This window comes from Hibiscus syriacus, unplaced genomic scaffold, assembly GCF_006381635.1.
Source record: "Hibiscus syriacus cultivar Baekdansim isolate YM2019G1 unplaced genomic scaffold, ASM638163v2 tig00000340_pilon, whole genome shotgun sequence".
NCBI classification, from domain to species: domain Eukaryota; kingdom Viridiplantae; phylum Streptophyta; class Magnoliopsida; order Malvales; family Malvaceae; genus Hibiscus; species Hibiscus syriacus.
This window is the reverse complement of record NW_024061783.1, coordinates 8,372,002-8,396,996: the sequence shown is the minus strand read 5'-3', so window position 1 is coordinate 8,396,996 and position 24,995 is coordinate 8,372,002. Positions and strand designations below refer to the sequence as shown.

The 24,995-nt window shown below is 36.8% G+C and overlaps 1 protein-coding gene across 2 annotated transcripts in view; it reads left to right on the top strand.

The window, feature by feature from the left end:
• The first annotated feature begins 602 nt into the window (after nucleotides 1-602).
• The window catches only part of LOC120203848 (nuclear pore complex protein NUP160-like), a 40,682-nt gene continuing 16,289 nt past the window's right edge, over nucleotides 603-24,995 (top strand). The window contains exons 1-11 of one of the 2 annotated variants that reach the window (XM_039204009.1): nucleotides 603-858; nucleotides 960-1,333; nucleotides 1,426-1,492; nucleotides 2,397-2,557; nucleotides 9,109-9,194; nucleotides 10,266-10,370; nucleotides 10,494-10,588; nucleotides 11,302-11,422; nucleotides 11,732-11,914; nucleotides 12,013-12,205; nucleotides 12,323-12,894. In XM_039204009.1, the coding sequence (XP_039059940.1) occupies nucleotides 686-858; nucleotides 960-1,333; nucleotides 1,426-1,492; nucleotides 2,397-2,557; nucleotides 9,109-9,194; nucleotides 10,266-10,370; nucleotides 10,494-10,588; nucleotides 11,302-11,422; nucleotides 11,732-11,914; nucleotides 12,013-12,205; nucleotides 12,323-12,894 (2,130 nt within the window). In that variant the 5' untranslated portion in view covers nucleotides 603-685. Of the gene's footprint in view, nucleotides 859-959; nucleotides 1,334-1,425; nucleotides 1,493-2,396; nucleotides 2,558-9,102; nucleotides 9,195-10,265; nucleotides 10,371-10,493; nucleotides 10,589-11,301; nucleotides 11,423-11,731; nucleotides 11,915-12,012; nucleotides 12,206-12,322; nucleotides 12,895-24,995 lie in introns of those variants that run through there. The other variant, XM_039204014.1, reaches the window with a different exon arrangement.

Below are 24,995 nucleotides of genomic sequence, written 5' to 3'. Positions count from 1 at the left end.
GGTATATGACTAGGAGGATGACAAGAACTAAGTAGGCGGTGGTTGTGGCCGAAAAAGTTGGTGGTGACGATGAATTAGAGTTAGGATTTAGGATTTTTATGAAATTGAGGTTTTTTAATGTAAGAGAAATTAATTTTTTTTTATATAAATATAATAATATTTTTAATTTAATTTTGAAAAAAAAATTACTGGAATGTAACACATATTATTTAATGGAGAAAACTAATAACAATTACGACCCCGAACACTTAAAATGATAACATTTGTAACGTTAGACACCGAAATCATTCAAAAAATATTCTAGACACCTACTAGAAGAATCGGTATAATTTGATCAATTAGTTTATATTTAAGCCGTGAGCCTAACATAACTTTTCAAATGTTATGTTTTTTTTTCTTGTTTGATTTATATGTGGTAACCGGTTGTGGTTTTTTTCCCGGTTTCCCTTTTCTTTCTTTATTTTCAATGGTTGAGATGGTCAACTGCAAAATCCAACGGCTAATTTGCCTTTGTCGTAAGATTGCCGCAGGTTAATGTTTTTATTTTAGAAAAGTTCGAGATTTTTAATTTAAAATTTCAAAGTTGAAACTAAAACCCTCGCTACCAGAGAGAACTGGACATCGTTTTCCGGCAGCGGCACAGTGAAGGGTTTTGACTGAAACTCGAATTCATTGAAATTTCACAATGATGGTGGCGGGGATGGAGGTTCCTGTCATTGGCAGCGACTCCATCAAATGGATTGACCTCACAATCCCTTCATCCATCAACCACCTTGACGAAGGCGGTTTCGCTCCCCCCGCGGTGGATTCCGCCTCCGCCACTTACGTCGACGGAGACGGTCCTTTCTATCTCATTTGGTATGTCTCTTTATTTTTCTCTACATTAGTTCATCAACATAAGCATTGTTTTTTTTTTCTTTTTTGTAAATTCTTATTCTTCTCTTGTTCGCAACCATCAGCCGAATCCATATGGGTCAACCGAAAATTCTGGAAATCTTCAAGCTCTCGCAGGAATTCCCTCACAACACTGGGCTCCGCCTTAGTTTTGCTCACCCACTCTCGCTTTTCGCTCTTGTTAGCCCCCATCCATCCAAGTCGCACTACTTGCTTTATACTGTGACTGTCTCGGGGATTGCTTACTTCATTAAGCTTTCCAAGGACTTGACTTCCTTTTGCTCCAGGGACGAACTTATAGAGCTTGATGCGCGTGCATATTCTAATTGTAATGAGCCAATTACATGTATGGATGCAAATCCTGGATGTCTTTTGCTTGGGAGAAATGATGGATCTGTTACTTGCTTCCAACTTGCCTCGCTTCACCAAACTGCTCCTGGTATCTATTCCTTTTACATCTTGGTCCAATTTTGTTATGTCATGATAGTTAATTGTACAAAACTTTTTGACTCTTTAACTTTTCCATTTTAGGTTTTGTATCTGAACTGCGTGACGATTCAGGGGCTAGTCTAGGTCGCTTTTGGGGTTTCATGTCAAGGTATCTTTTTCTATTTTCGAGCAATATATATACATACACACAAAAATGTACATTGTGCAACAAATAGTGCACTTATCTGGGGAATGCATGTTCAGTGAAGCTGTCTGTTTTAATGATTTATATTTGGAAAAAATTCAATTCGTCAAAATGGGCTTTAAGGCTGTATATGAATCTCGGGGAAAATGTGGATGAAATTGAAATGTATTAAATGTGAAAGAGTTGGAAGTATAGTATATGGGGGAAAATGTTTTCCAATCTTGTTTGAGTAACTTGAGGATAAACTATTACACTAACTAAAGGAAAAGGATTCCTTTTTTTTCCTTTAAAAATACTGTTTCCGTCTTGTTTTCTTGTTCTCACTTTTTCTGACATCCAAAATAACATTAATTGGCTTTATTAAGGGCGATTTAGCTTATTTAGTGTTCGTTTCCTTGTTAATAGAGAAGCTTAAAAATATGTTTGGACAAGACAAATAGGTTTAGGGGTTTACCTACTCAATGTTGATTTGAATTTTGAAAATTAATTCGTTGATGTACTGTTTACTTCTATACCCCGAGTCCTGGGATCTTGGTGGATAACCAAGGATCGTGTTGTATAGATTTTTAGAGTGAGAACTTTTTCTTGTAATTGTTATCTCAGCAATTTAATTTTTACTAGTATAAGAGCTTCGTATAGTGTTCATCATAGTCCTAATAAGAATAGGATTCTTGCGAGAACTCTAATCAGCAGTTAGATTCATGTGAGTGTGGATGTATGAATGGATTTGAGACCACCTAATCCGTATTACAACATTAACGGAAAAGGTTAAACTTATGTTTTGAATTTTATGCTTGATTTGATTTTTATCAGTGGTGCGATCATTTTCTCTTCTAACATAGGTTAATTTTCTTCATATGCCATGCAGGGGGAGGGTTGTTGGGGCTGTCCAGGATCTAATAATAAAAGAGATTCTTGGGAAACGAGTTGTATTTGTGCTTCATCATGATGGGATTCTACGAGCATGGGATCTTTTATCTCGAAACAGAATTTTAAGTCATGCGATGGTCGTGCCAACATCAGTTGAAGGTGATTCTAGCACTCGACTATAACTTGCTTCTATAACTATCTTAGCTTCCATTTTGTCCCTTCTCCAAATGTTCAAGTTTTGTAGCTTCTCAAACAATAAGTTTGTCATGAGTAGTAGAGATATAGAAAGTCGGAGAAGGTGGGGGAGAATTGGGGGAATTGAAAGTAGGGTTAGGGATTTCAATTGAGAAAATTAGGGTAATTGGGAATACAAAATTAGAAGGGCTTAGTCACTTACCTGATGAACCAAATCAGGGGAAGGAATCATGCCAGCAGCACCTGCAGGAGAAAGAATCTGTTCGACAGATGTACTGCCAGGTGGTAAATTGGTTAGAATTGGTACAATGTTAACAAATAAAACGTGTACTGAACCAAGAGGAAATCATCTGAAAATTGAATGAAATTATTCTCTTCAATCTTTTTTTCTCTAAATCTTCTCTTAATCGTTATTTCTTCTATTCTCGTTCTTCTCCGATTCTCTTGGGTCATAACAAATTGGTATCCAGAGCCACAACTCTTGGCAAAGCAGTGGCTGAATCCTCTGCTCTTTCTGTAATTCAAAACCAGATTGACGATTTATCAAAGCTGGTGAAGCAAGATCAATACCTGGAGACAAGGATTGCAAAGAATAAAGGTTATTTTGAGCAGATTCTAAGGGTCTTGACAGGAAAGACGGTGGAGCAAGACCAAAACAACCCTGAAACAGAGGCGTTACCTGTAGCAATCGAAGGCACAAATGATGGGTGTCAAGTGTTTGAAAAAATGCCATCCATCACTAGTACCCAACACTTGGAAATTGGTTCCGACTGTGAGTGGTCTGAAGAACAAAAGCTGGAATGGATAATATCTAAACCAAGTGGAAAACGTCCGTTGTTTGGTTTTGATCTTCCTATAATAGAAGAAAATGGTGTTGTTTTGGATACAATCAGTATCTTGGCAGAGTTTCCGGCAGATAACTTTGGAGCATACGCCATTTCAATTGCAACTACCCCTTCTGATGTTCTTGCTATTAAGTTCCCGCAGCATGAATGCCATGAGAAGCAACCATTAAGAGTTGTTCCACGGTTTGAGAAGCCAGCTTTGCCTAGATCAGTTCAAATTGCCACTTTTACGCCCTTCATAGTTGATTTTTCTGTGGGTAACTCAAATAATTTCAACTATCTAGTTCCATCCACGTTTAGAGAAATTTGTTCTAAGATGTTTAGGGATGTCAATGAACATGTTGAATTTTTTTATCCTTGTGTGTTTAAACTTTTGTTGATGGGAAGGAGTATAATTTATTTAGCTAAGAATTGGAGTGTGAATCAAAGGTTGCACCTTATGCTTTCTACTCTATTGAAGTTGGGTATATGGAGCAATCTCAGTATTTATGATATGGACAGCATCGACCTCCTTTTTGTACTCCACAACAGATTTGCTACTATGTTCTTGTATTAATCTATAGCAACTGGACTCCTGTTCCTCGAGCTATGAAAGATTACATAGCAACATCAAAGCTTAATGGCTATCAAAGTCTTCATAAAACGGTAATTTTGTTTTTGTATGAAAGCATGTTTTGCCTAGAATTTCATATTAGAACTGATGAGATGGATTTGATAGCTGAAAGAAGGATTGCTGCTCATTATAGTGGGAGAGTCTTTGTTACTGGTCTACTTGAGGTATCATCTTGAATTACTCATTCTGGAAATCTGAGGCATCCTTTGGAGTTCGTGATGGGGATCCGGGTACATTATTTGTAACCATTTGGAGTGGCTTTCCTAACGTTATAATTCTTGATTCTCTTCATCTCACTTTGATGGGTACATTTAATGCGGATGAAGGTGGTAAGCGAAGAATCTCTAGTGCCACTATACTGAAGCTTGGTAGGAACATGATTACCTATCTTTTAGCAACACAGAAATTTAGTGCTTATGTCTTAAGGTTAATTACAGCTTCAAAAGAAGAACTAAAGCAACATGAAAAAGGAACAAAGATTGATGGCTTGGAGCCTAAGTATGATCTTCACAAGAATTTATCTTGGAACAGTGCCTTTTTCACAAGTTCAAGAGTTTGGGATTTTGAAGAATTGTTTGGGAATGTTGAAGTTGATAAACCTGCTGCTAACAGTCCAACATCAGATGCAATTTATGTTTTTGGACAAAGGCATAAGGCCCCTACAAAGATTGAGCAGTGCCCTTTTGATGTCAAACATTTGTTCCATGAATCAATAGAACCACAAAAGAAGGATTTTGTGACAATTGATTCCACTAAATACGATAAGAGCAATGTTGATACAAAGTGTGGGATAAAAGTTATCCAAATTCCTAGTGGTGTTACTGGAAATGTGGCATCTTGTGCCAAAATGACTATATATTTTGTATTAGACCTTCTTAAGAAACAAAAATGCGATGCAAATATTTGTAAAGTAGAAGGTGTTTGATCCTTGGGGACAAGGATCATCTGAAGGAAGGGGGAATGTCATAAAAGGAGAGGAAACCAACACTAAAGGCAGCAAAGATCAAGTAGAAGTCAAAGAGCATGTTGAGATTAGATTCCCTTGTACAATTCTAACTAGTTGCATATATGAAGGTTGCAGCTCGGAAGTAGCTACCGATAGCTTAGTTTAAAAAAGCGCCGCTTAAGCGCGATTAAAGCGCTAAGCGACTCGAGCAAGGCCCCTGGCGCTTCAGCATAGCAAAAGCACTACGAATTCATTAAGCGGTAGTAATCGGCGCTTTTGCAGCGCTTTTAGCAAAGTGCTAATCGGCGCTTAATTGCGAGTTTAGAAGATACGATTATGGGCTTTAGCAGATATGATTTTTGGGCTTATTTAGGGTTTAGCGGGCTATTAAATTATCAGTTTTGTTTTTTTTTTCTTATAGCTTCACACTATGAAACGAAATAGATTGGCACAATCTAAATTGAATGACATGGTGTTTGTGAAATTCAATCATGCCTTGGAGCGCCGAGCTAAAAGTAAGGAGACCAATCCCATTCTTTTGCAAGATATTGATGAGAGCAATGAGTGGTTGATGGGAAGAATGGAAGAAGATGAAGATGATGATGAGGCGGTGTTTGTTGGTGAGGATTTGACATAGAGTGATGTTGCTAACGCTTCCGGTGCATATGAGCCTAGTTATCTAACTAGAGCATCAAAAGTAGTGAATGATGGAGCTGGACCATCGAGAAATGATAAAGGAAAATCTCCTGCTCATAATCCTATCTCTAGTAGACCATCTCGTAGATGCTTAGTTGATGAAGATGAGATGGAAGAAGATATTGGAGTGTCTAGTGATGAAGGAGATGGTGTTGTCCGAGTTGATGACGATGACGATTTAGAGGACTTTTAGTTATAAGGAATTGAGGGTTTAGAAAAATACTTTTGTTCATCTCACTTTAGACTACTTTTAGTGTAGACCATCTTTTGAGATTAGTATGCTCGTATAGTCGTATGGTTAATCGTATATAAGTATTTAAGTGTTTATAACTTATAAGTTATAAGTAAATTGATAATTATATTTTGGTGTTTAAGTATTTATAAGTTTTGAATATATGTATCGACACTTTGATATTTAAGTATTTATAAGATAATTTATAAATATTTTGTATTTTTTTGTGAATTTCGGCCTTTCTGGCGCTTCTTGTGCTTTCGCTTAGCGCTTACCACTTCGGGGTCTAGGACCCTAGGCGCTTTAGGGCGCTTTACGCTTTTTAAAACCAAGACCGATAGCATGAAAATATTATGGGAATTTAAAATAACAGTGTTGATTGCTGCAACTGTAAGGAAAATGGTAGACAGTCTATTGTTCAATCAGTACAGAAAGTGATAGACACTAGAGAAAGCAAGAATCAGGTACTAAAACAACAACTTCAGAAGACTTAAGGAAGGATGAAGCTTTATGCGAATACAAAATGGACAGACAGAGATCTAAAGGTCGGGGACAGAATTTACCTGAAGTTCCAGTCTTACCATCAAACCTCACTTGCTCTTCGAAAGGGATTACAGCTGGCAGGAAGGTTCTATGGTCCCTACACTGTTTTACAATGCATGGGGTTAGTAGCGTATAAATTATTACCGTCCTCGAGAGTGCAACCAGTAACTCATACCAATTTGTTGAAGAAAAAATTTGGAGATCAAAGCGTTATCTCATTGGATCCTTCCCAGTTTGGACAGGAAGGAAAGTTGAAGGTTCACCCGACTATGGTGCTCGACAAACATATGGAGAAGAAGCACAATCATGTGCAATGGACGAACTTAAGGATGGAAAATGTCACTAAGGTAAACTATATTGTGCCTAAATCACAATTCCTAGTTTTTGATCCTTGGGGACAAGGATCCTTTCATGGAGGGGGTATTGTCATGAGTAGTAGAGATAGAAACAGTCGGAGAAGGCGGGGGAGAATTGGGGGAATTGAAAGTATGGTTAGGGATTTCAATTGATAAAATTAGGGTAATTGGGAATACAAAATTAGAAGGGCTTAGTCACTTACCTGATAGACCAAATCAGGGAAAGGAATCATGCCAGCAGCACCTGTAGGAGAAAGAATTCTGTTAGACAGCTGTACTGCCAGCTGGTAAATTGGTTAGAATTGGTACAATGTTAACAAATAAAACGTGTACTGAACCAAGAGTAAATCATCTAGGGCTTTTCTTACAACTGCGCATTCATAAATCCAAAGGGTAACGCAAGGCAGTACATGAGACCTAAGGTGGGTTCTGCAACAAATATAGATCTAAACAATTTTTTCAAGGGAATTTTATAGCTCCCAAAAGAAAGTATAGGGGTTACCGAAGCAAGAGCCATCAGAGTAAGGTGCATTGGGAGGAAGAGGTGGCTGTTATTGATGACAGATTCATATATGAATCTGATTTTCCAGCATTGGGGCAGTCTCTACAGAAGGATACGATCAATTCCTTGCCTTTTGGGAAAAATTTGGGTTGTGAGTGTAATGGCTCTGTAGTGTATCTGTTGTCGGAAGACTTTGGCGGGGGAAGGAGTAGAAGTTTCAGGTGATCTGCACCATGCTTTTTGTTTGGAGCTGGAAGTTCAGATGGTCTTAGCCGACCAAACGAGTTGATGTGGTGGAAAGGCGGCTATGTGCGTGTTTTTTTGTATTCTTATCATGTGATAGCTCCGTGGCTTTTGAGTTAGAAGTTGGCTTATATAGTTTTAGTCAGCTGTCACCCTTGGCTTTTAGTATGGTTGTTTTGTTTGATTGGGAGTCTATCGGGCCACGTTTAGGTTTTTAGTTTGGCCAGTCTGTTTTATAGGCTGTTGTTGTTGGTTTGTTGGATTAGGCTGGTTCTGGTAGGATTGTTTGTGGCTGTTTTTGGTGTTTTGTTTATATTGGGGGTGGCTCCTTGGTTGTATCGTGTTCTTTCTATGGTTAATAAAATCCTAAGGCACGCTTTTCCTCCTTCCGCTGATTAAGGAGCTTCTCTATAAGCTCCTTTAATCATGAAGGAGGTTTTTAACGAGGCCTTCAATTCCTATAAAAAAAAAAGCTCTCTTTCTTCTCTAAATCTTCTTCTCTTAATCTCTATTTCTATTTCTTCTATTCTCGTTTTTCTACGATTCTCTTGGGTCATAACAAAGTTCTCCTCATTGAGGGGAGAATGTCTTTCCTTTAACCTTTGAAAGAAAACATAATGTTGAATGGAAGCCTTTCCTGAGAGAGGGAGCAACTAGAGTATTTCTCTTGATCCCTTAATCTGGTTGTAGTTTTCATCTAGTGATTGCAGAAAATCAGTGTAGTTTCCTCAGAGGGATCATCTTCTGATTGTTAAACATTCTATATTCGATTTTTACATGTCTCAAAAATTATATTTATTTAGTATCATATGAAATGACCTTTGATGAAGGAGTTCATCATTTATTTGTTTTTTATGTTCACAAGTCAGAGTATGTGCAATAGAATTTCGTTGCCTCTCTCTGGTTCTTATTGATTGAATTTGCTGTTGGCAATGCCTAGTTAAACCTTCTTGATTGTTTTACTTGCTTGCTAGCCACAAATCAGTATCAAGAGTTGTGTACGTTGAAGTCATAGATGTAAATAGCACTATTTAAGAAATTTCTTTTCTATATAATTGTAGTTGATTTTTTAGCAACAATGAACTAATTTAGCTTTTTAATTCTCAGAATGATCCAGATGACTTCTGAATATCGATGGTCTTCCATGTATCTGTGTAGCCATATTGCATTTTTGTCCTTAAATGCCATTCTATAGAAATTTAAAATTTAAAATTTAAAGATATGGATCATCTGTTTTACTCATGCATTTTTCAGGTCATCTTCTAATGTTGTAGATCGTATATAGATTGGAGTTCTGTTTTGTGTCTGCTGTTTGCTTATTGTTTTACATTAAATTGGAGCTTTTGGGGATACTTGTCATTAAAAAAATGCTTCTATCCGAAGGAATAACCAAGGTTGTTCTGAAACACAATCTCTCCAACATCCACTTCTAAATGATGTTCTTGCTGCCCCAAAATTACTTGCAAACTTTCTGTAATGTTTATGAGCACTTTCTCGTATAAATTTGTTTCCATGTTTTCTTGTTTCTTGTAATTGCAGGAACTACACCCACAAGGTTATGGTTGGGTGACTCTAATAATGATTCAAACGTTGTTCCTTTGGCCATCTTGTATAAGAGTTCTGTGGTATGTATTTCTGAATTGACTACCGGGTAATATAACATTATGCTAGGAAATGAAGAATTTTCTACTGAATATTTTATTGTTAACCTTAACTAGAGTGGCCTTATCTGAATTTCAAGCATCTAATATAAAATAAACATTTATAGGCAACCTGTCGTTAAGAGAACCAACAAAGTAGGACATTCGAATGTTTTGAATGAGGAAGCTGATTGCTATGGGTTTCTTATCATCCTAGATAATATCAGAAAATACTTCTGTGGAACTGCTGAGAAAGATAAAAATACAAAAAGTAGGTAATAATTTTGAGTGTGAAGAGCTGATAGAAGTTCAGATAATGTTTAAGTGGCCAGTGATGGAGATTGACCAAGCAAATGAATCACTTGCTGATTTGTGAGATCCAATGACAAGGAAATGATCACTTTTAGGGATTGTGATCCTTTGGTTCTCTTCTATAGTAAGTTATAGGATTAGGTACCTATTTAGTAATGAATTCTATCCCAATTGGTTTTGGAGATATCGTAGGTATTTTGTTGTTATTTTTATTTATTTATAATTTAATGAAGTTTATTGAGAATATTTATTTGCTGTGTTCTTCTCCTATTTATCTGCTACTGTTGCATGCTCATTTAGTTTAATCTCCAATGAAAATGTAGAAAACATATTCCAGGAGTCATTTTCGTGAAAAAAATGGATCCTAAGTTTCTAATTTTATATTGTTAATACTGTCACATAAAACAAGGGTTCCAGTAACTTGTTCTGCTCGTTGCTTCAATGTTGATTGATTTCTTGGTTTACGTTTAAGGAAGTTGGCATGGAGATGATTTATAATTTAGTAAAGTTGATTGAGAATATTTATTTGCTTGTTCTCCTATTTATCTGCTACTGTTGCATGCTCATTTAGTTAATTCAACAATGAAAGTGTAGAAAACATTTTTCAGGAGTCATTTTTGTGAAAAAAACTGGATCCTAAATTTCTAATTTTATATTGTTAATACTGTCACATAAAACAACGGTTCCAGTAACTTGTTCTGCTCTTTGCTACAATGTTGATTGATTTCTTGGTTTACATTTAAGGAAGTTGGCATGGAGATGATTTATGTTTATAGTCTCTGCTGTTCTACGGGGGACAGGATTATCTTGTCTGTTGATTCTTCAGTCAAAAAATTTCCTTCGGATGAGGTAACAAGCTGGTTTGCCCATTCAGTGCTCCTTATCTCCCTCTGTTATGTTTTTTTGGTTAGCATTCGTTTAAAATTGACTTGATAATTTTTTTTGGATATCTCACTGATCCAATTTTGTCAGGGGGGATGCATTGATGTCAAACTTACGTCAGACAAGATCTGGATATTAAAGGATAATGGATTGGCATCCCACCACCTTTTCAACAGTAGTACCTTGTGAGACTTGACATGCCTAACCAATGGAAGCTATTGACTAACGCATGTTTTTACCATAATTTATTGTGCTGCATATTTTGCAGTACTCATGGCTAGTCATAGTGTGGCTTTAATGTGCGAATCACATTGTTTTCTATGATATGGTTGTGTTATATGTGTTCCATGCATTCTTTGATTAAACATCATAATCTTTCATGCTTGGTGGTCTGTGTCTCTGTGTATAGTACATTTAGCATAGGTAGTTAAGGGCAACAAATAGGGCTAAAACACATACAAACAAACTCGACATGTTAATTGGATGGATCTGGTGGATTTTGGGTCAGATCAATTTGGATATTAAAATTTTCTGGTTATTTCAGGTTCATGTTATTTCTGATTTGAGTCAATCTTGGGTCATTTGAGTTTACCAGTTGGGTTTCTCGGGTCAGGGCATTGTGGATTTAGGCCATTTGAGGTTACTTGTTTGGGTCATTTAAGCTATGGGTCATTTATGGGGTTGGGTCATTTCTAGTTCTGCTTGTTTTTGGCTTTGGCAGGGTTGGGACGTTACTTTTTATGGTCATATCCGGTTGTATCGGGTTTGGGCTAATTGTGTTGGTTTTTCCGGTTTGGGTTATAAATTGACGAGCATAAAACAAACATATATTGGTGCTTTAGTGTTTTTGCTTACTAATTTGGTAAGTTCTTATTTTTTTCCAAAACATTTCTGTTAGGGAAGAGGCACACTGTTATGCTTTACATGAAGAGTTTATTGCAGACCAGCTGTTGCAAAGTTCGGAACACACTTCAGATGATCTTATATCAATAATCAGTTCAATTTTTTCATCTGGAAAGGTTCTCTCATCTATGTTACTTTCTTGAACTTTTAAAGATTTGTTTTTTGTATTTATGTTCTATTGACTGCCGAATGCATTGTATTTGTCTCATTCAAAATTTGTCCACAACTTCAGAATCTACACATAATTTCTTACTTTATCCCCTTCTATATTGAAAATAGAAGTAAATAAACTGTGCATTTATTCAGCTTCTCCTTTCAGTTCTTTGGTGTGCTTGGTTTGTTTTCATTTTTATTTTCTTGTGTTTGAACTGAATGAGATGTTTTTCAGAGGTATGTTGATTATAATTCCTTTCGAAATTTTGCAGGATCAGATTGTGCCATTTGTATCTTCTATTTTCTTTCGCAGGCTTCTGCATCCTGGGGTTTACCATAATATTGTTCTACGTTCAACTTTTCTAGATTATAACAAGCACTGGACTGATAATGAATTTCAGTCATTTACTGTGGATGGACTCAAAAAGGAGATTCTTTCAGTTGTTGAACATGAGGTTTTCTTTGCTTCATTGTTTTAGTTATTCCTCTGGCAAACTTTATGTTCTCTGGAGAACTTGTTCGGTTCTAACGTTTGACATTTGTTTTTTGTTAGAGCATGGTTGAAAGTCCAATATCAATATTTCAAGGATGGAAAATTTTTTGTTGTCGATATTTTCAGTACTGGTGTAAAAAGAACGCTCCATGTGCTTTGATTATACAGTCCACCTCAGGTGCTGTTGGTCTTATCAGAAAACATTCAGTGTCTTTCTTCCGTAGTTTGGAAAGTACAGAGCTGTTTATTGATGGTATGATGGAGATTCTTGCTATGCATGAACTACAATTAAATTATACTTGGTTTATACACCATATGTACTTATTTTAACCGTTTAAATGTATACTCTCTTGCTTTTGTATTCTGCTAGGGTTGTCAGAAGATCTCGGTAATCTTGGTAGCTTTGGCTTGGATTTATTTGATGACAATTCTGATCGCGTGATTCTTTTTGAAGTGCTCAGATGTGTCATAAACATCAGCCGACAATTGGGCAATTCAGCTTCTTTTGCCTTTTATGAATCTTTTGTTGGCAGACCGATTATATCACCTGAAGAGATCATTCCTTGCTTGGTGAAGATTTTAGGAACTGGATATGGTCCATCAACAAGAGCAGGCTATTTATCTGCTCTTGTATCTGATGTTGCTTTGGAGAGGGAACAAATAGATCATATAAATCTAAGAAAATTTTCTGTTGACGTGCTATTATCTCTTCACGATCTTTGCAAAAAAGCTGCCTCGTGGAAAAAAATATTGGATGCCATAGAGAGCTATCTACAACTTCTTGTCCCTAAAAAAGTTTCTCAGAATTTGGGTGCTGAGACATTATATTGTCTCAACAGGTCCATCTTGGTTCATGCTTCCTGCCAGATTGCAAAGGCGATGTTTGAGTCTGCATTCGACATCCTTCTTTTTGTAAGCTATCTGATGAGCATTGGTGCACAGGTGAGTTATTCCGTCTTATATTTGATTTTCTATCAATTTGTTATGAAAGAAAACAAATTGGATGCATGTCCATGCTTTTGCTATGGTTGGGTCTGATTTGGTAATAGTTTTATGTCAAAAAGGGCTTTTACCTTATTATGCTTCTTTTGAAGCGGAAGACTGGTATTAAAGGAATTCTGTGACATGATTATATATGTTCATGTTAAAGTTTGTGCTGACCTATGTTGCTTGGAATTTTGTCAAATGACGTGATCCTGGACATGGACATGATATAGGATCTGTGCCTGATATAGTAGATAAAGCCAACATCTTGGCAGCAAAGGTTTGTTTTTTTTTGATAAAAATTGGAGGCCTCGTTAAAAACCCCCTTCATAATCATCAACATACTAAAACGTATGTCAACGAATATTGGAAGGAGGAAAAGAGTACGTCATGATTTATTAAATAATATAACCATTACACCTTGAATGAAAACACCCCAATAAGATACATACACCACATTTAAACCATAAAATCTGTAAGTCCCCCTTAAACATCCAACTATTACAAGGTCAGCCCTATTCGAAACCCACTCACACCTATCCCAAGCCTCACATCACTAAAAACCAAAAATATTCGAAAGCAGTACATAACTCTTTAAATATAAACACACAACCGACTCATAACGTTGAACCATCTATATCGTGGAGAAGCAACACACTCCAATCAATAAAAAAACTCCTTCCAAAACCGCTATTCGTCCGAGATAGTTAAGCCACTTCATCCTTTTACTTGCTACTTATAGATTCGCGATGTTTTTTTTATTCTTTCCGCACTTTGATCCCTTTCGAAGACCCTTCCCCTGCAACCTGTTAGAATCACCTATTGCCCTACCACTGAGAGCGTCTTGCAGGGCATGAGATACCTCAACGTTTTGATCTGATTGATTAAGTGCACAAGGTAATGAAGACTCCAAAACTGAACATGGCCTTGAAGTTAAACACATCTCACTACCATTGTTTCCACCGCCAGGTACAACTTCTTTCCCAATCTGATACGACAAGTTTTCCAACAATCCAAGGGTTGAGGAACCCGGTGTAGCTTCAGGGGAACATCGACCATTGTGTGGACCTTTAATTTGAGTATTAGAGATGGCCAATGTAGCCGTGATCGACATTGGATTTTTGGATTCTTCGTTGTCATGGGCAATCGTGTCTTCTTCCTCTTCCTCGGGAACCCAAAGAATATGCTTGAAACTCGGATCGATCTCGCGAACCAAGACGTTAAACGATTGATCTTCAACCTTCAATCGTACTACCTCATCAATTCTAGAGATGATATTTGAGAAGATTTGAATTTTTACCCGATCAAAGGACGATGGATATTGGGACTTTTCATCGATTGCAATAATTTTCCCCCACTTTGATGCAATGTTTGTAAAGGTATCCCAGCTTCAAGCATGAAAAGGAATATCTTTGCAAACCAACCATATATGCCGACTTTCAACTATCAAGTTTTTTTACCATGATTCAAACCTGTCGAACCACACTGTCAGAGACTCCGAATTTTCTACCTTCATGCTATTCAGTAACATCGAGGATTCAAAACACATTAGGACAACATTTCCAGTAGCTCTCATCAATGAAAAACACTTGAGACTTTTTTCATGCATTTGTCTTGCAAGGTTCGAGATGGAGACAAAATTTCTACACCAACACACAAGGCAATTTCCAGAATACGTAATTTATCTTCATCAACCACCCCTTCTATCGAGGATATGTAACTCTTCTTGTCAGCTACCTCCCCATCCTTCCGTTGAAAAAATGTATTAGATCTTTGCCAGAAGGATTACCTGGGCTTATATTTAGCCATCGAAACTCCAATCTTGAGTCCAAAAATGAAAGAGCCATCCATCCTAACAATTGCTTTCTTGGCTTCTTCAAATATAGCAAATATGATAAATCCAAAATGAATCCCCCGTATAGATTTTTTATAAGGGATGAAAGCAACAATCACCTTTCCATGGATGCAAAATGAGATCTAAGCTTTTTTCCAATGAAGATTCTCAGGAATATTTTCAACAAAAAGCGTATAACATGAAGCCGTAATTCCCTTTTTTGTTGGTATGTATTTTTCCTTATTTTTTGAGAAGTGCCGACGATGGTACAAACGACTGACACCCTGAAATGCTTTCGGCTTTGAAACTTTAAATGCTGGCGATAAAGGCTGCTCTTCAGATTCAAAGGTTCTAGTCTGTAACATCTCTTTTATTCTCAAACCCACTTAAACAAACAAAACCCAAATATTCTCCAACCCAAAACTCCTCTCTAATTTTCTTCAGAATGCTCGACTTGATCTTCGCCAACCTTGTGTGCAATAGAGGGTCCTTTACGCAGTCGCGTGCAATACAGGGGTCCATTTCCTCCTCATCTTCCTCCACACGGTTGACACCATATACCAATGTAGGTTTGGTGAAGAACAAAAATTTAGGAGGAAGGGTATTTGTTGGGGTGTCGAAGAAGAGGTTTTGTTGATGGAGGGTTTTGAAGCGGAAAGGAGAAAGGGTGAAGATTAAATGACGTTGGGCGGCGGCGTTCTGGAGGCGGAGCTTGACTTCGAATTCCTTCAGTAGATGCATTTATGGCGTGTAGATTTGTGCCGATTGAAAGAATTTATGGCAAATCTAAGTCCAGATTTGAAATCACCGTAAGCAGATGATATTCCCAAGAAAAAACAGTGTCAAACGGAGGTTGGACTATAGCGGCGGACGGCGGCGGCAGCGGACGGCGAACGGTGCGGTGGACAACGGTGGATAAAATAATTTTCAAAAACGCCTGGGCTCGGGGCTCTTGCCAAAGTCAAAAAACAATTGTATAATATAAACGCGTATCTACAAAGGTTTGTTTATATTAGTCTCATTAGGATTTTTCCAAATCACGCTTGCATTGGGTAACTTATATGCTGAAATCTTAAAAGAATGAGAAGAGATGTTTGATATTGCAAAATCAAAAAGAAAGAGAAGATAATAGTGGGAAGACATACGAAAAAGCAAGGGGAGGGGGAGAATATGAGAAAGATTAGTGGGATGAGGTGTTGTTGGGAAGAGTGAGTAGGTTTCAACATTCAAAAGATGTTGCAGGGGATGGAAATTGCAGAATGAGAAACGTGATGCAGAAAGGGACAGGCTATATTCAAAACAGTCTGTCTTCTTCCATTTCTTTTTCTTCTGTCACTATCTAATACAACTTTAATCATCGTTAACTAGTATAACTGTCACAATTTATTTGTGGATTCTTTGCTCTTTACATATTAATAGTCATGATGAGTGTATTAAAAGTAATAGATAGAAAAGTATTTGGTGTGATCCAGTTCCTAATCCATATTTAAAATCCATTTTGAAAAATAAAAAACCTTTAACATATTAATGTTTTATAGCCTATCTGAGTTGAAAAGAAAACATAACAATTTTCTTTCTATATTGGTTTGAAAGGAAAAGCTATTTTACGCATCTTTATTAAATTTTAATGATCACTTGATCACTGATGTTGAATCAAATCTAATATATATTCCATAAAGCAATCTTATTTTATGAAATATATAAGTCCATGCACCTTATCCTACTATAGGATCCTTATTAAGTATATTCATGTGTTAATGATGTTAGACAATTAACAAATCAGATGCTTCCATGCTTATACATATCCACACGCTACAGCCACATCTGAGTTTGAGCAATATGATAATATTTTATGATCTAAGAGGAAGCCTCGCAAGCTATATTTGTGTTTGTGAGACTATTAGAGTTCAATGAATTGCTTTCAAAGGTTTCAGAGATTTCTTTTAAAAAATAAAGATCCTCTTAAAAGATTGCAATTTATTAGGCTGTTTTTTAAAGAAAAAATATATAAAGCAGATAAAGTTCTAAAAAATATCTCCTTTGCATGCTTAAAAAGTCTTTTTTTTTCTCAAACCCGCATCAACTAGCCATAATTGTTGAACCTATAACCAGTGCTGAAAAAATAGGATCGTACTGGCTGGTCAGCTGGTTAATCCTAGACCAGTGGCCTGTCCTTCAAGGTATTTATCATAGAACTGCTTTGTCCTAAAACTGGTTGAACCAATTAAAAAATGCAAAAAATTGTTAAAAATCCAAGAAAAAGACATCTGTTTTGAACCTGTGATTAGATTTTATCTCTTTATCCCTTCTATTATTTTGGTATAAACATAATATACAGTATTGTTATAATTATGAGATTCAGATAATATCCTCTTTTCCAATTCAATGATGCTCCTTAGTTGAAATACCTATATTGTATATTGTAATCTTTCTCTTTTTATCTCAAATGCGTCATAATAAGCCATTCAGGTAGGACAAGAAAAAAGAAACATTAGTAATAGGTAAAGCCTTTTCTTGGTACCAAGTTTTGGTGGTTTTACTCGTGATGAATAAATTTTATTAACAAAGGAAACTGTAGATGCTTAGTTTAGACTTGGTCACACTTTTGAGTGGATGGTAAGCACTAATGGTTATGGAATTTGAGAATAGTATTTATTTGGATATATCATTATTGTGTTGATTTTTCTCCTTCCTTAACAGGTATTAGATTATATTTCTATATGTTAACAATGTACACAATTGTTTGGACACCTTAAGAAGGAACTTACAACTAGATACTCCGACTTTTGGAGAAATATACCTATATAAATATTCTTATGTCAAAATATCACCGTGGTAAACTATTCCTGGCTTATATTGTATTCATAATGAATTAAGTCCTTTACAAGTTGCATGCCTCTAATTCAATAGGATGAAAACAATAAGAACATGAAGAATCTTCTCTATAGGGAATTTATTTTGTAGACCATCTTAGAGAATGAGTGCTAGAGGTAGGGACAGAGAGAGAAAATGGGAAAGGGATTACTGTCTTCGATGAGGAGTGGACTGTTTTTGTTGATAACCTGAGTAAGAGGGTATCAAGAGGAGCGTTAAGGGAATTATTCAGTCATTACGGTTTTGTTGTGAGGATCTTCATCCCAAGTTTTATAGCGAAACCAAAATACAAATCTTCAACTTTTGCTTTTTTTCATATGCTTATGAAAAAGGTAGAAAGAAGGCAATCCAGTATATCAATGGAACGTCGATTGATGGGAGAAGAGTTACAGTGGGGATTGCAAAATATCAAAGTACTCGGAGAAGAGTAGCTGTTGAAGGCAAGTCGATGTTGGAAATCACCAAGTCAAAAAGAGAGGAAATAACAAAGATAAGGGGGGATGTTGAGTCTTTGAAAAGCCTGAGGGACGACAGGTCGTATAAGGATGTTCTGAATACGGATAACGTAATGAGAAGTGAACCAATTATAGGGGCGAACAGGGAGGGTTCAAAGCAGGCTACAAAAGGAGTGAGGAATGTCTGGGAGTTTCACATTCCTTCTGAAGATTCAGATTGGGTGAAATGATCCTTAATAGGGATAATCAAATCCTTCTTTGATCAAGAACTGATACATAAAGCATTGGAGTTCGAGGGAGTTGAAGTATAGCGAGATGGGGATATGCATGGAACGCTTGTATCATTACGTTCAAGTCGGTTGAAGAATTTTCAAATGTGTGGACGAATAAGCAAGAGGAACTATTCTTCTGGTTTGATTGGTTGGCTCCATTGCTGAACGATGAGGGAGTTCCTTTTGCCTGGTGGAGTTATATGGAATTCTTTTATTATGCTGGAATGAGGTGTTCTTGAAAAAACTTGCTGGAAGGTGGGGAAAGTTTATTTGTATTAAAGGAGAGTCAAAGAACAGAGTGGATCTCTCGTCGGGGAAAGTTCTGATCAGGGTGGCGAGCCCTTTTAACGTCCCTGAAACGGTCACAGTTGGGTCTTATGGCAGATCGTTCAAAGTCAAGATCACTTCTGTTTTGAAAAAATGGGAAGAATTATTTGGGAAGATGGTGGAGAAAATTTCAGAAGATTGGCACAGTGATGATGTCTTGTCGGCGGAAGATGATGGTCGTCGTCTTACTCTGGCAGCAAATGAAAGTCAGAAGATATCAGAGGAGTCTAGGCTTAAGGTGATCACGTGGCTGAATCAAGGACATAAGAGTGGTTTGAAAGGGGTTAGTGTGGACAATTTCCATCGAGGAAGTCAACCAAGGAAACTTCTAATTATGGGCCGTCAGATTTCCTAGAAAAGGGGACAAACTCGATAGGGAATCACCAATCTAGAAAATCATTCCTGCGGGGCCTGCCTTTAATTTAAAATGGGTTGGTGTAGGGAAAGATAATAATATGGGTCGGTTTATGCCACAACCCAATATGGATTCAGATATTCTTGTGGAAGTTTCAAAGGAGGAAAAATGGAGATGGTTAAGAAAACTACAGGAGGGGAAGAAGCAGTGACAGCAATTGAAGAGAATGTTTTTCTTGGTAGGAATCTTTCAATTGCCCCGAGGCGCCAAGAAGGAGACCTTGTTTCTAATATAGAGACTTTAAATGTTGGGGACAATTCAAATATGGATAATCCAAATGCCTTTGGTGGGAGAAAAGTAATCTCAGATCAAAGGGTTGTTTCTCAGAAGAATATGGATGATCAGGCTAGTACTCACTTTGGCCTTAATACGGGAAGCAACTCGACTTCGGGTTCAAGAGCAAGCAAATTTGTGAACCAATAGGTAAACACTCGATTGTCCATTTTAGAAGAACAAATTAAAGCAAAGGAAAATCAGATGTCTTTTTTAAAATCTGTGTCGATTCTTTCTCGGTCAAAGAGTTTCAGACATCATAATCATTTAGGAATTTCTCCCCGCCGTTCAGGAAGTGTGTGCTCGAGGGTGGTTGGTCAATCAGCTTCTTTGACAAAGTTTATAGAAGGGATTATAGAAGCAAGGCCATAGAGTCTCTGGAACAGGATAGGGCTTCTTCGAAGTCTTCCCATTCCTCTGTTAAAGCAAGAGATGAAGCTACTGCTACTCGTGAGGTTTGTAATATGTTGGAGATTTCTTTTAAAGGGGGGCAGCAAATTTTAGAAGAGGAGATCTTGAAGATGGAACTGAGGGGGTCTGCAAAGGAGTCTTGAATAGTATTCCTCTGCTTGCTTTTGGTTTTTAGGTCTTAATAATTCAATGTTAAATTTTAAATTATTTCATGGAATATAAGAGGTCTAGGGAGGAGAGAAAATTAGAGTAGTGGCGAGATTTATAAATAAGATTAAACCGGTCTTCTTACTCTTACATGAGACAAAATTGAATCAGTGTAAAAACGTGCTAAGAAGAAAATTAGGGGGTAATCTGTTGAAAGGTGGAAGTTTTCATCCAGTTGATGGGTTTACAGGTGGCTTGATGTGCTTGTGGAATGAGAATTTTTTTGAAGTTTTTTGTGAACATAATCAGAGTAGATTTTTGGCAATCTCAGGGAAGTTCAAGGTGTCAAAAATTGAGTGTGTAATAATTAATGTTTATAGTTCGTCCGTAGAGGTTGAAAAAGAGTTTTTTAGGGAGTTGTCGAGTTTTGTTGAAAGTTTAAATATGCCAGTATGCATCGGGGGTGATTTCAATGCATATCTTGATCTAGAAGAGAAAAGCGGTGTTTCACAGAATTGGCATGCCATGGATCTGTTTAGGTCTTTTGTTCAACAATCAAATTTAATTGACCTTCCTTTATCAGAAGGTAGCTTTACTTGGTGCAACAATAGAGGGTCCCCAATTTGGGTAAGACTTGGATCTTTTCTTAATTAGTGCCAGTTTTTTTGTAGAAATCAGAGTAATTCTCTGTAATTTTTTATTCTTTTCAATATGACAGATTACATATTTATATACAAAAGCTCTCTCTAAAGTAGGAAACTCTAAGAAAGGAAAAATAATAATCCTAGGATATGATCCCTTAAAATAAAGGATTGTAGAAATCTATTTACAAAATCATATCTCTATAGGAATGGTAACAAATCATATCTCTATAGGAATGGTAACAACTTCAGGAACTAGCTGATGTTGGGTTAGGCGGATGGGCTTTTGTTTCCCATCGCTATTTGTATTAATGTCATGTTTTATTTTCGAGGGTTAGAGTGTTATGTCTATCCTGTGTTATTCAGGGTCAGAATGTTAGGTGTATCTTATGTAATCCTGGTTTATTAATATACTGAGGTGCTCTTTTCCTCCCTTAATTAGTTGCCATCCTGAGTCAACTATGAGGGAGGTTCCTAACGAGACCTCCTATTCCTATAAAAAAAAATATCTCTATAGGAATGGTAACAAATCATCTCTATAATTCCTACACTCCCCCTCAAGCTAGAGAATATACATTGTATAATCCCAACTTGAATAGGAATTTATTGAAAACAGGCTTTGGCAAAGCCTTAGTAAGAATGTCTACAACTTGTTCTTCTGAAGGAATGTATGAAAGTGTGGCTGTCTTTTTGTTAACTTAATCAACAATAAAATGCCTATCAATCTCAACATGCTTTGTCCGATCATGTTGAACTGGGTTCTTGGCAATTTGAATAGCAGATTGATTATCACACAAAACTTCAAAGTGATCCTCTTGATTAGTGACAAGTTCTTTCAGTAGTTTAAGTAGCCAAATTCCTTCGCATATTCCCAATGCTAGTGCTCTAAATTCAGCTTCAGCACTACTTGAAACGACAGATTATTTCTTACTTCTCCAAGTTGTAAGGTTTCCCCAAACAAAGGTGCAGTAGCCACTAGTGGATCTCCTTTCAGTAAGGTCTCCGGCCCAACTAGAATCTGTAAAGATCTTAACAGTTATGTCTTGTGTCTTCTTAAACATTAAACTGTGTCCTGGAGTTTTCTTCAAGTACTTGAGAATTCTATTTGCTGCTGTCATATGCTCTTCAGTAGGATTAGTCATGTGTTGACTTATCACATTTACAGGAAATGTTATATCTGACCTTGTCAAGGATAAATAAATTAGTTTCCCAACTAATCTTTGAAATTTCTCTTTGTCTACCAAGGACCCATCTTCTTTGTTAAATTTCAAGCTTGCCTCCATTGGTGTATCAATCGGCTTACAACCAAGAAAACCAGTTTCTTTGAGTAAATCAAGTACATATTTTCTTTGGTTGATCACAAGTCCTTCTTTTGACCTTGCCACCTCCATTCCTAGGAAATACCTTAGCTTTCCCAAGTCCTTGGTTTCGAATTCCTTATTTAACAACTTCTTCAAATTGCAAATCTCTTCTTCATCATCTCCGGTAAGAATTATGTCGTCCACGTACACAATAAGGATAGCTTTCTTATTTGTAGAAGTAACCTTGATGAAAAGAGTGTGATCGGCGAGGGATTGCTTGTAGTCGTTTTTTAGGATGACTTTAGTGAACCTCTCAAACCAAGCTCTGGGTGATTGTTTTAACCCGTATAGAGACTTGTTGAGCTTGCACACCTTATTACTTCAACAGACTTTAAGCCAGGTGGCAACTTCATATAGACTTCTTCTTCTAGCTTGCCATTAAGAAAAGTGTTTTATACATCAAGTTGGTGTAATTTCCAATCGCAATTTACAACCAAACTTAGGAGTACTCGAACAGTATTCAGCTTCGCCACAGGTGCAAAAGTTTCTGTGAAATCTATTCCATATGTTTGTGTAAAGCCTCTAGCCACTAGTCTCGCTTTGTATCGTTAGATGCTACCATTTGAGTTATACTTTACAGTAAAGATCCATTTACAGCCAACAACCTTTTTTCCTTGAGGAAGGTCCGTAACAGTCCAAGTAGCATTTTTCTCCAGTGCACAAATTTCCTCTTCAACAACCCTTCTCCATTTTGAATCCTTTAGAGCTTCAGCTATGCTTGTGGGAACCTGTTCTTTATCCAAGTTTGCTGTAAATGTTTGAAAAGACGGCACCATTGAATTATAACCAGCAATTTTTTAATAGGATGCTTGGTGCACTGTCTAACCCTTTTTCTAATAGCAATAGGGAAGTCATCTAGAGTAGGGGAAGTGGACTTACTGATTTCTTCTTCTATTTCAGCAGCTGAACCCAAATCCAATTCTCGGCAAGCATCAGATTGCAAAACAGCCTCAGGAATATGTTTTCTTTTCCTTGTATAAAAACGGAGCTGTTTGATTGGTGTTGTTTGTGGAATATTTTGAATAGGAGTAGGTGTATTTTCAGGAAGGGTATTTAAAGGGGTATGGGTGAAGTAGTGATAGGTACTATCGGTAGATCAATGGGAGTAGTTACAGGTGACAAATCTGTAGGTAAGGACAAAATTGGTGGTAATTTTGAAGGTTGAGAATGAAGAGTAGGAGGAGATACCTGATGTGGCTGAAAATCCTTTCATATCTCCCCCTGAATTTCAGCCCGAGTGAAATAGGGATCCTGCTCATAAAATGTTATATCTATAGTGGTAAAAAATCGTTTTGAAGGAAGATGATAGCATTTATAACCCTTCTTAAGTGAAGAATACCCAACCAGTACACACTTTAATAATTTAGGATCTAACTTGGACTTATTAGGAGCAATGTTTTGGATAAAAACAGTACAACCAAATATTTTAAGTGGAAGAATGGAGGAGATAGGTTTAAAATGGGGAAAGTATTGCAAAATTATAGATTGAGGTGTTTGAAATTGTAAAACCTTACTAGGCATTCGATTGATTAAATATGTGGCAGTTAATAAGGCTTCCCCCCACAAATATTTTGGAACATTAGTGGTAAATAGAAGAGAACGAGTAACTTCAAGGAGGTGTCTATTTTTTCTTTCGGCAATACCGCTTTGTTGTGGGGTGTCAACACAAGAACTAATCTAAACTATGCCCTTTTCCCTGAAAAACGCACCCAAAGACTTAGCAAAAAATTCACTGCCATTATCAGATTTAAAGAGCTGAATTTTAGACCCAAATTGAGTGAGAACCATGTTATAAAATTGGGTAAAAACACCTGCAGTTTCAGATTTATGTTTTAGCAAATAAGTCCAAGTTATCCTACTGTGATCATCAATGAAAGTGATAAACCACTTACAATTATCAGCATTCTTCACCCGAGAAGGACCCCAAATATCACTGTGGATCAAAGCAAAAGGGTGAGAAGGCTTATTTGTAGAAGGAGAATAAGTTGATTTAGTGTGTTTGGCAAGAGAGCAAACTTTGCAAGAAAAAGAATTTGGCCTTTTATGAAGGAATAGAGCAGGAAAAACTTTTGCAAGATAGTGAAAACTAGGATGACCTAAACGATAGTGCCATAACATAACATTATCAACTTTTTCTAAAGCGGTGAAAGATTTCGAGATTTCGGTTTTAGTAGAGGCAGGAAGAATGTAGAGACCATTCTGCAAACTGGCCTTACCAATCATCTTTTTCGAGTTCAGTGCCTGCAAAGTACAATCAATATCATTAAAAATTGCAGAGCAATGCAAGTCGGTGGAAAGTTTACTAACGGAAACGAGATTGCAAGCTAGATTTGGTACGAAGAGTACATTTTTAAGTACAATCTGGTCATTGAGAATAACAGTGCCATGTCCTTCTATTTTGCACAAAGAACCATCAACCGTTTTGACAGCTTTACCAAAGTTTGGAAAAAAATTGCAAAACAAATCCTTATTACCAGTCATATGATCCGTAGCACCAGAATCGAGGATCCAATTAGGGGACGACTGGGAGGAAAAACAAACTGTAGCATGAGGTTTACCTTCTGATTCTTTCATGACCAGATTACCTTCTAATTGAGCAGCAGAACAAGAAAAATTTTCTGGATTTGAAGGGATCTCCGGAGTAGGAGAAGTTGTGGACATAATCTAGGTTGGAAAGAAATCGTAACCTAAGCTGATACCATGTAGAAATCAGAGTAATTCTCTGTAATTTCTTATTCTTTTCAATATGACAGATTACATATTTATATACAAAAGCTCTCTCTAAAGTAGGAAACTCTAAGAGAAAAATAATAATCCTAGGATATGATCCCTTAAAATAAGAGATTGTAGAAATTTATTTACAAAATCATATCTCTATAGGAATGGTAACAAAACATATCTCTATAGGAATGGTAACAAATCATATCTCTATAGGAATGGTAACAAATCATCTCTATAATTCCTACATTTTTAAATTGTTTTCCAAAAGTATTCACTGAATTCTTCCTAAATCCCTCTTTGACCACAATCAGGTTGTGTTGGAAGAAGA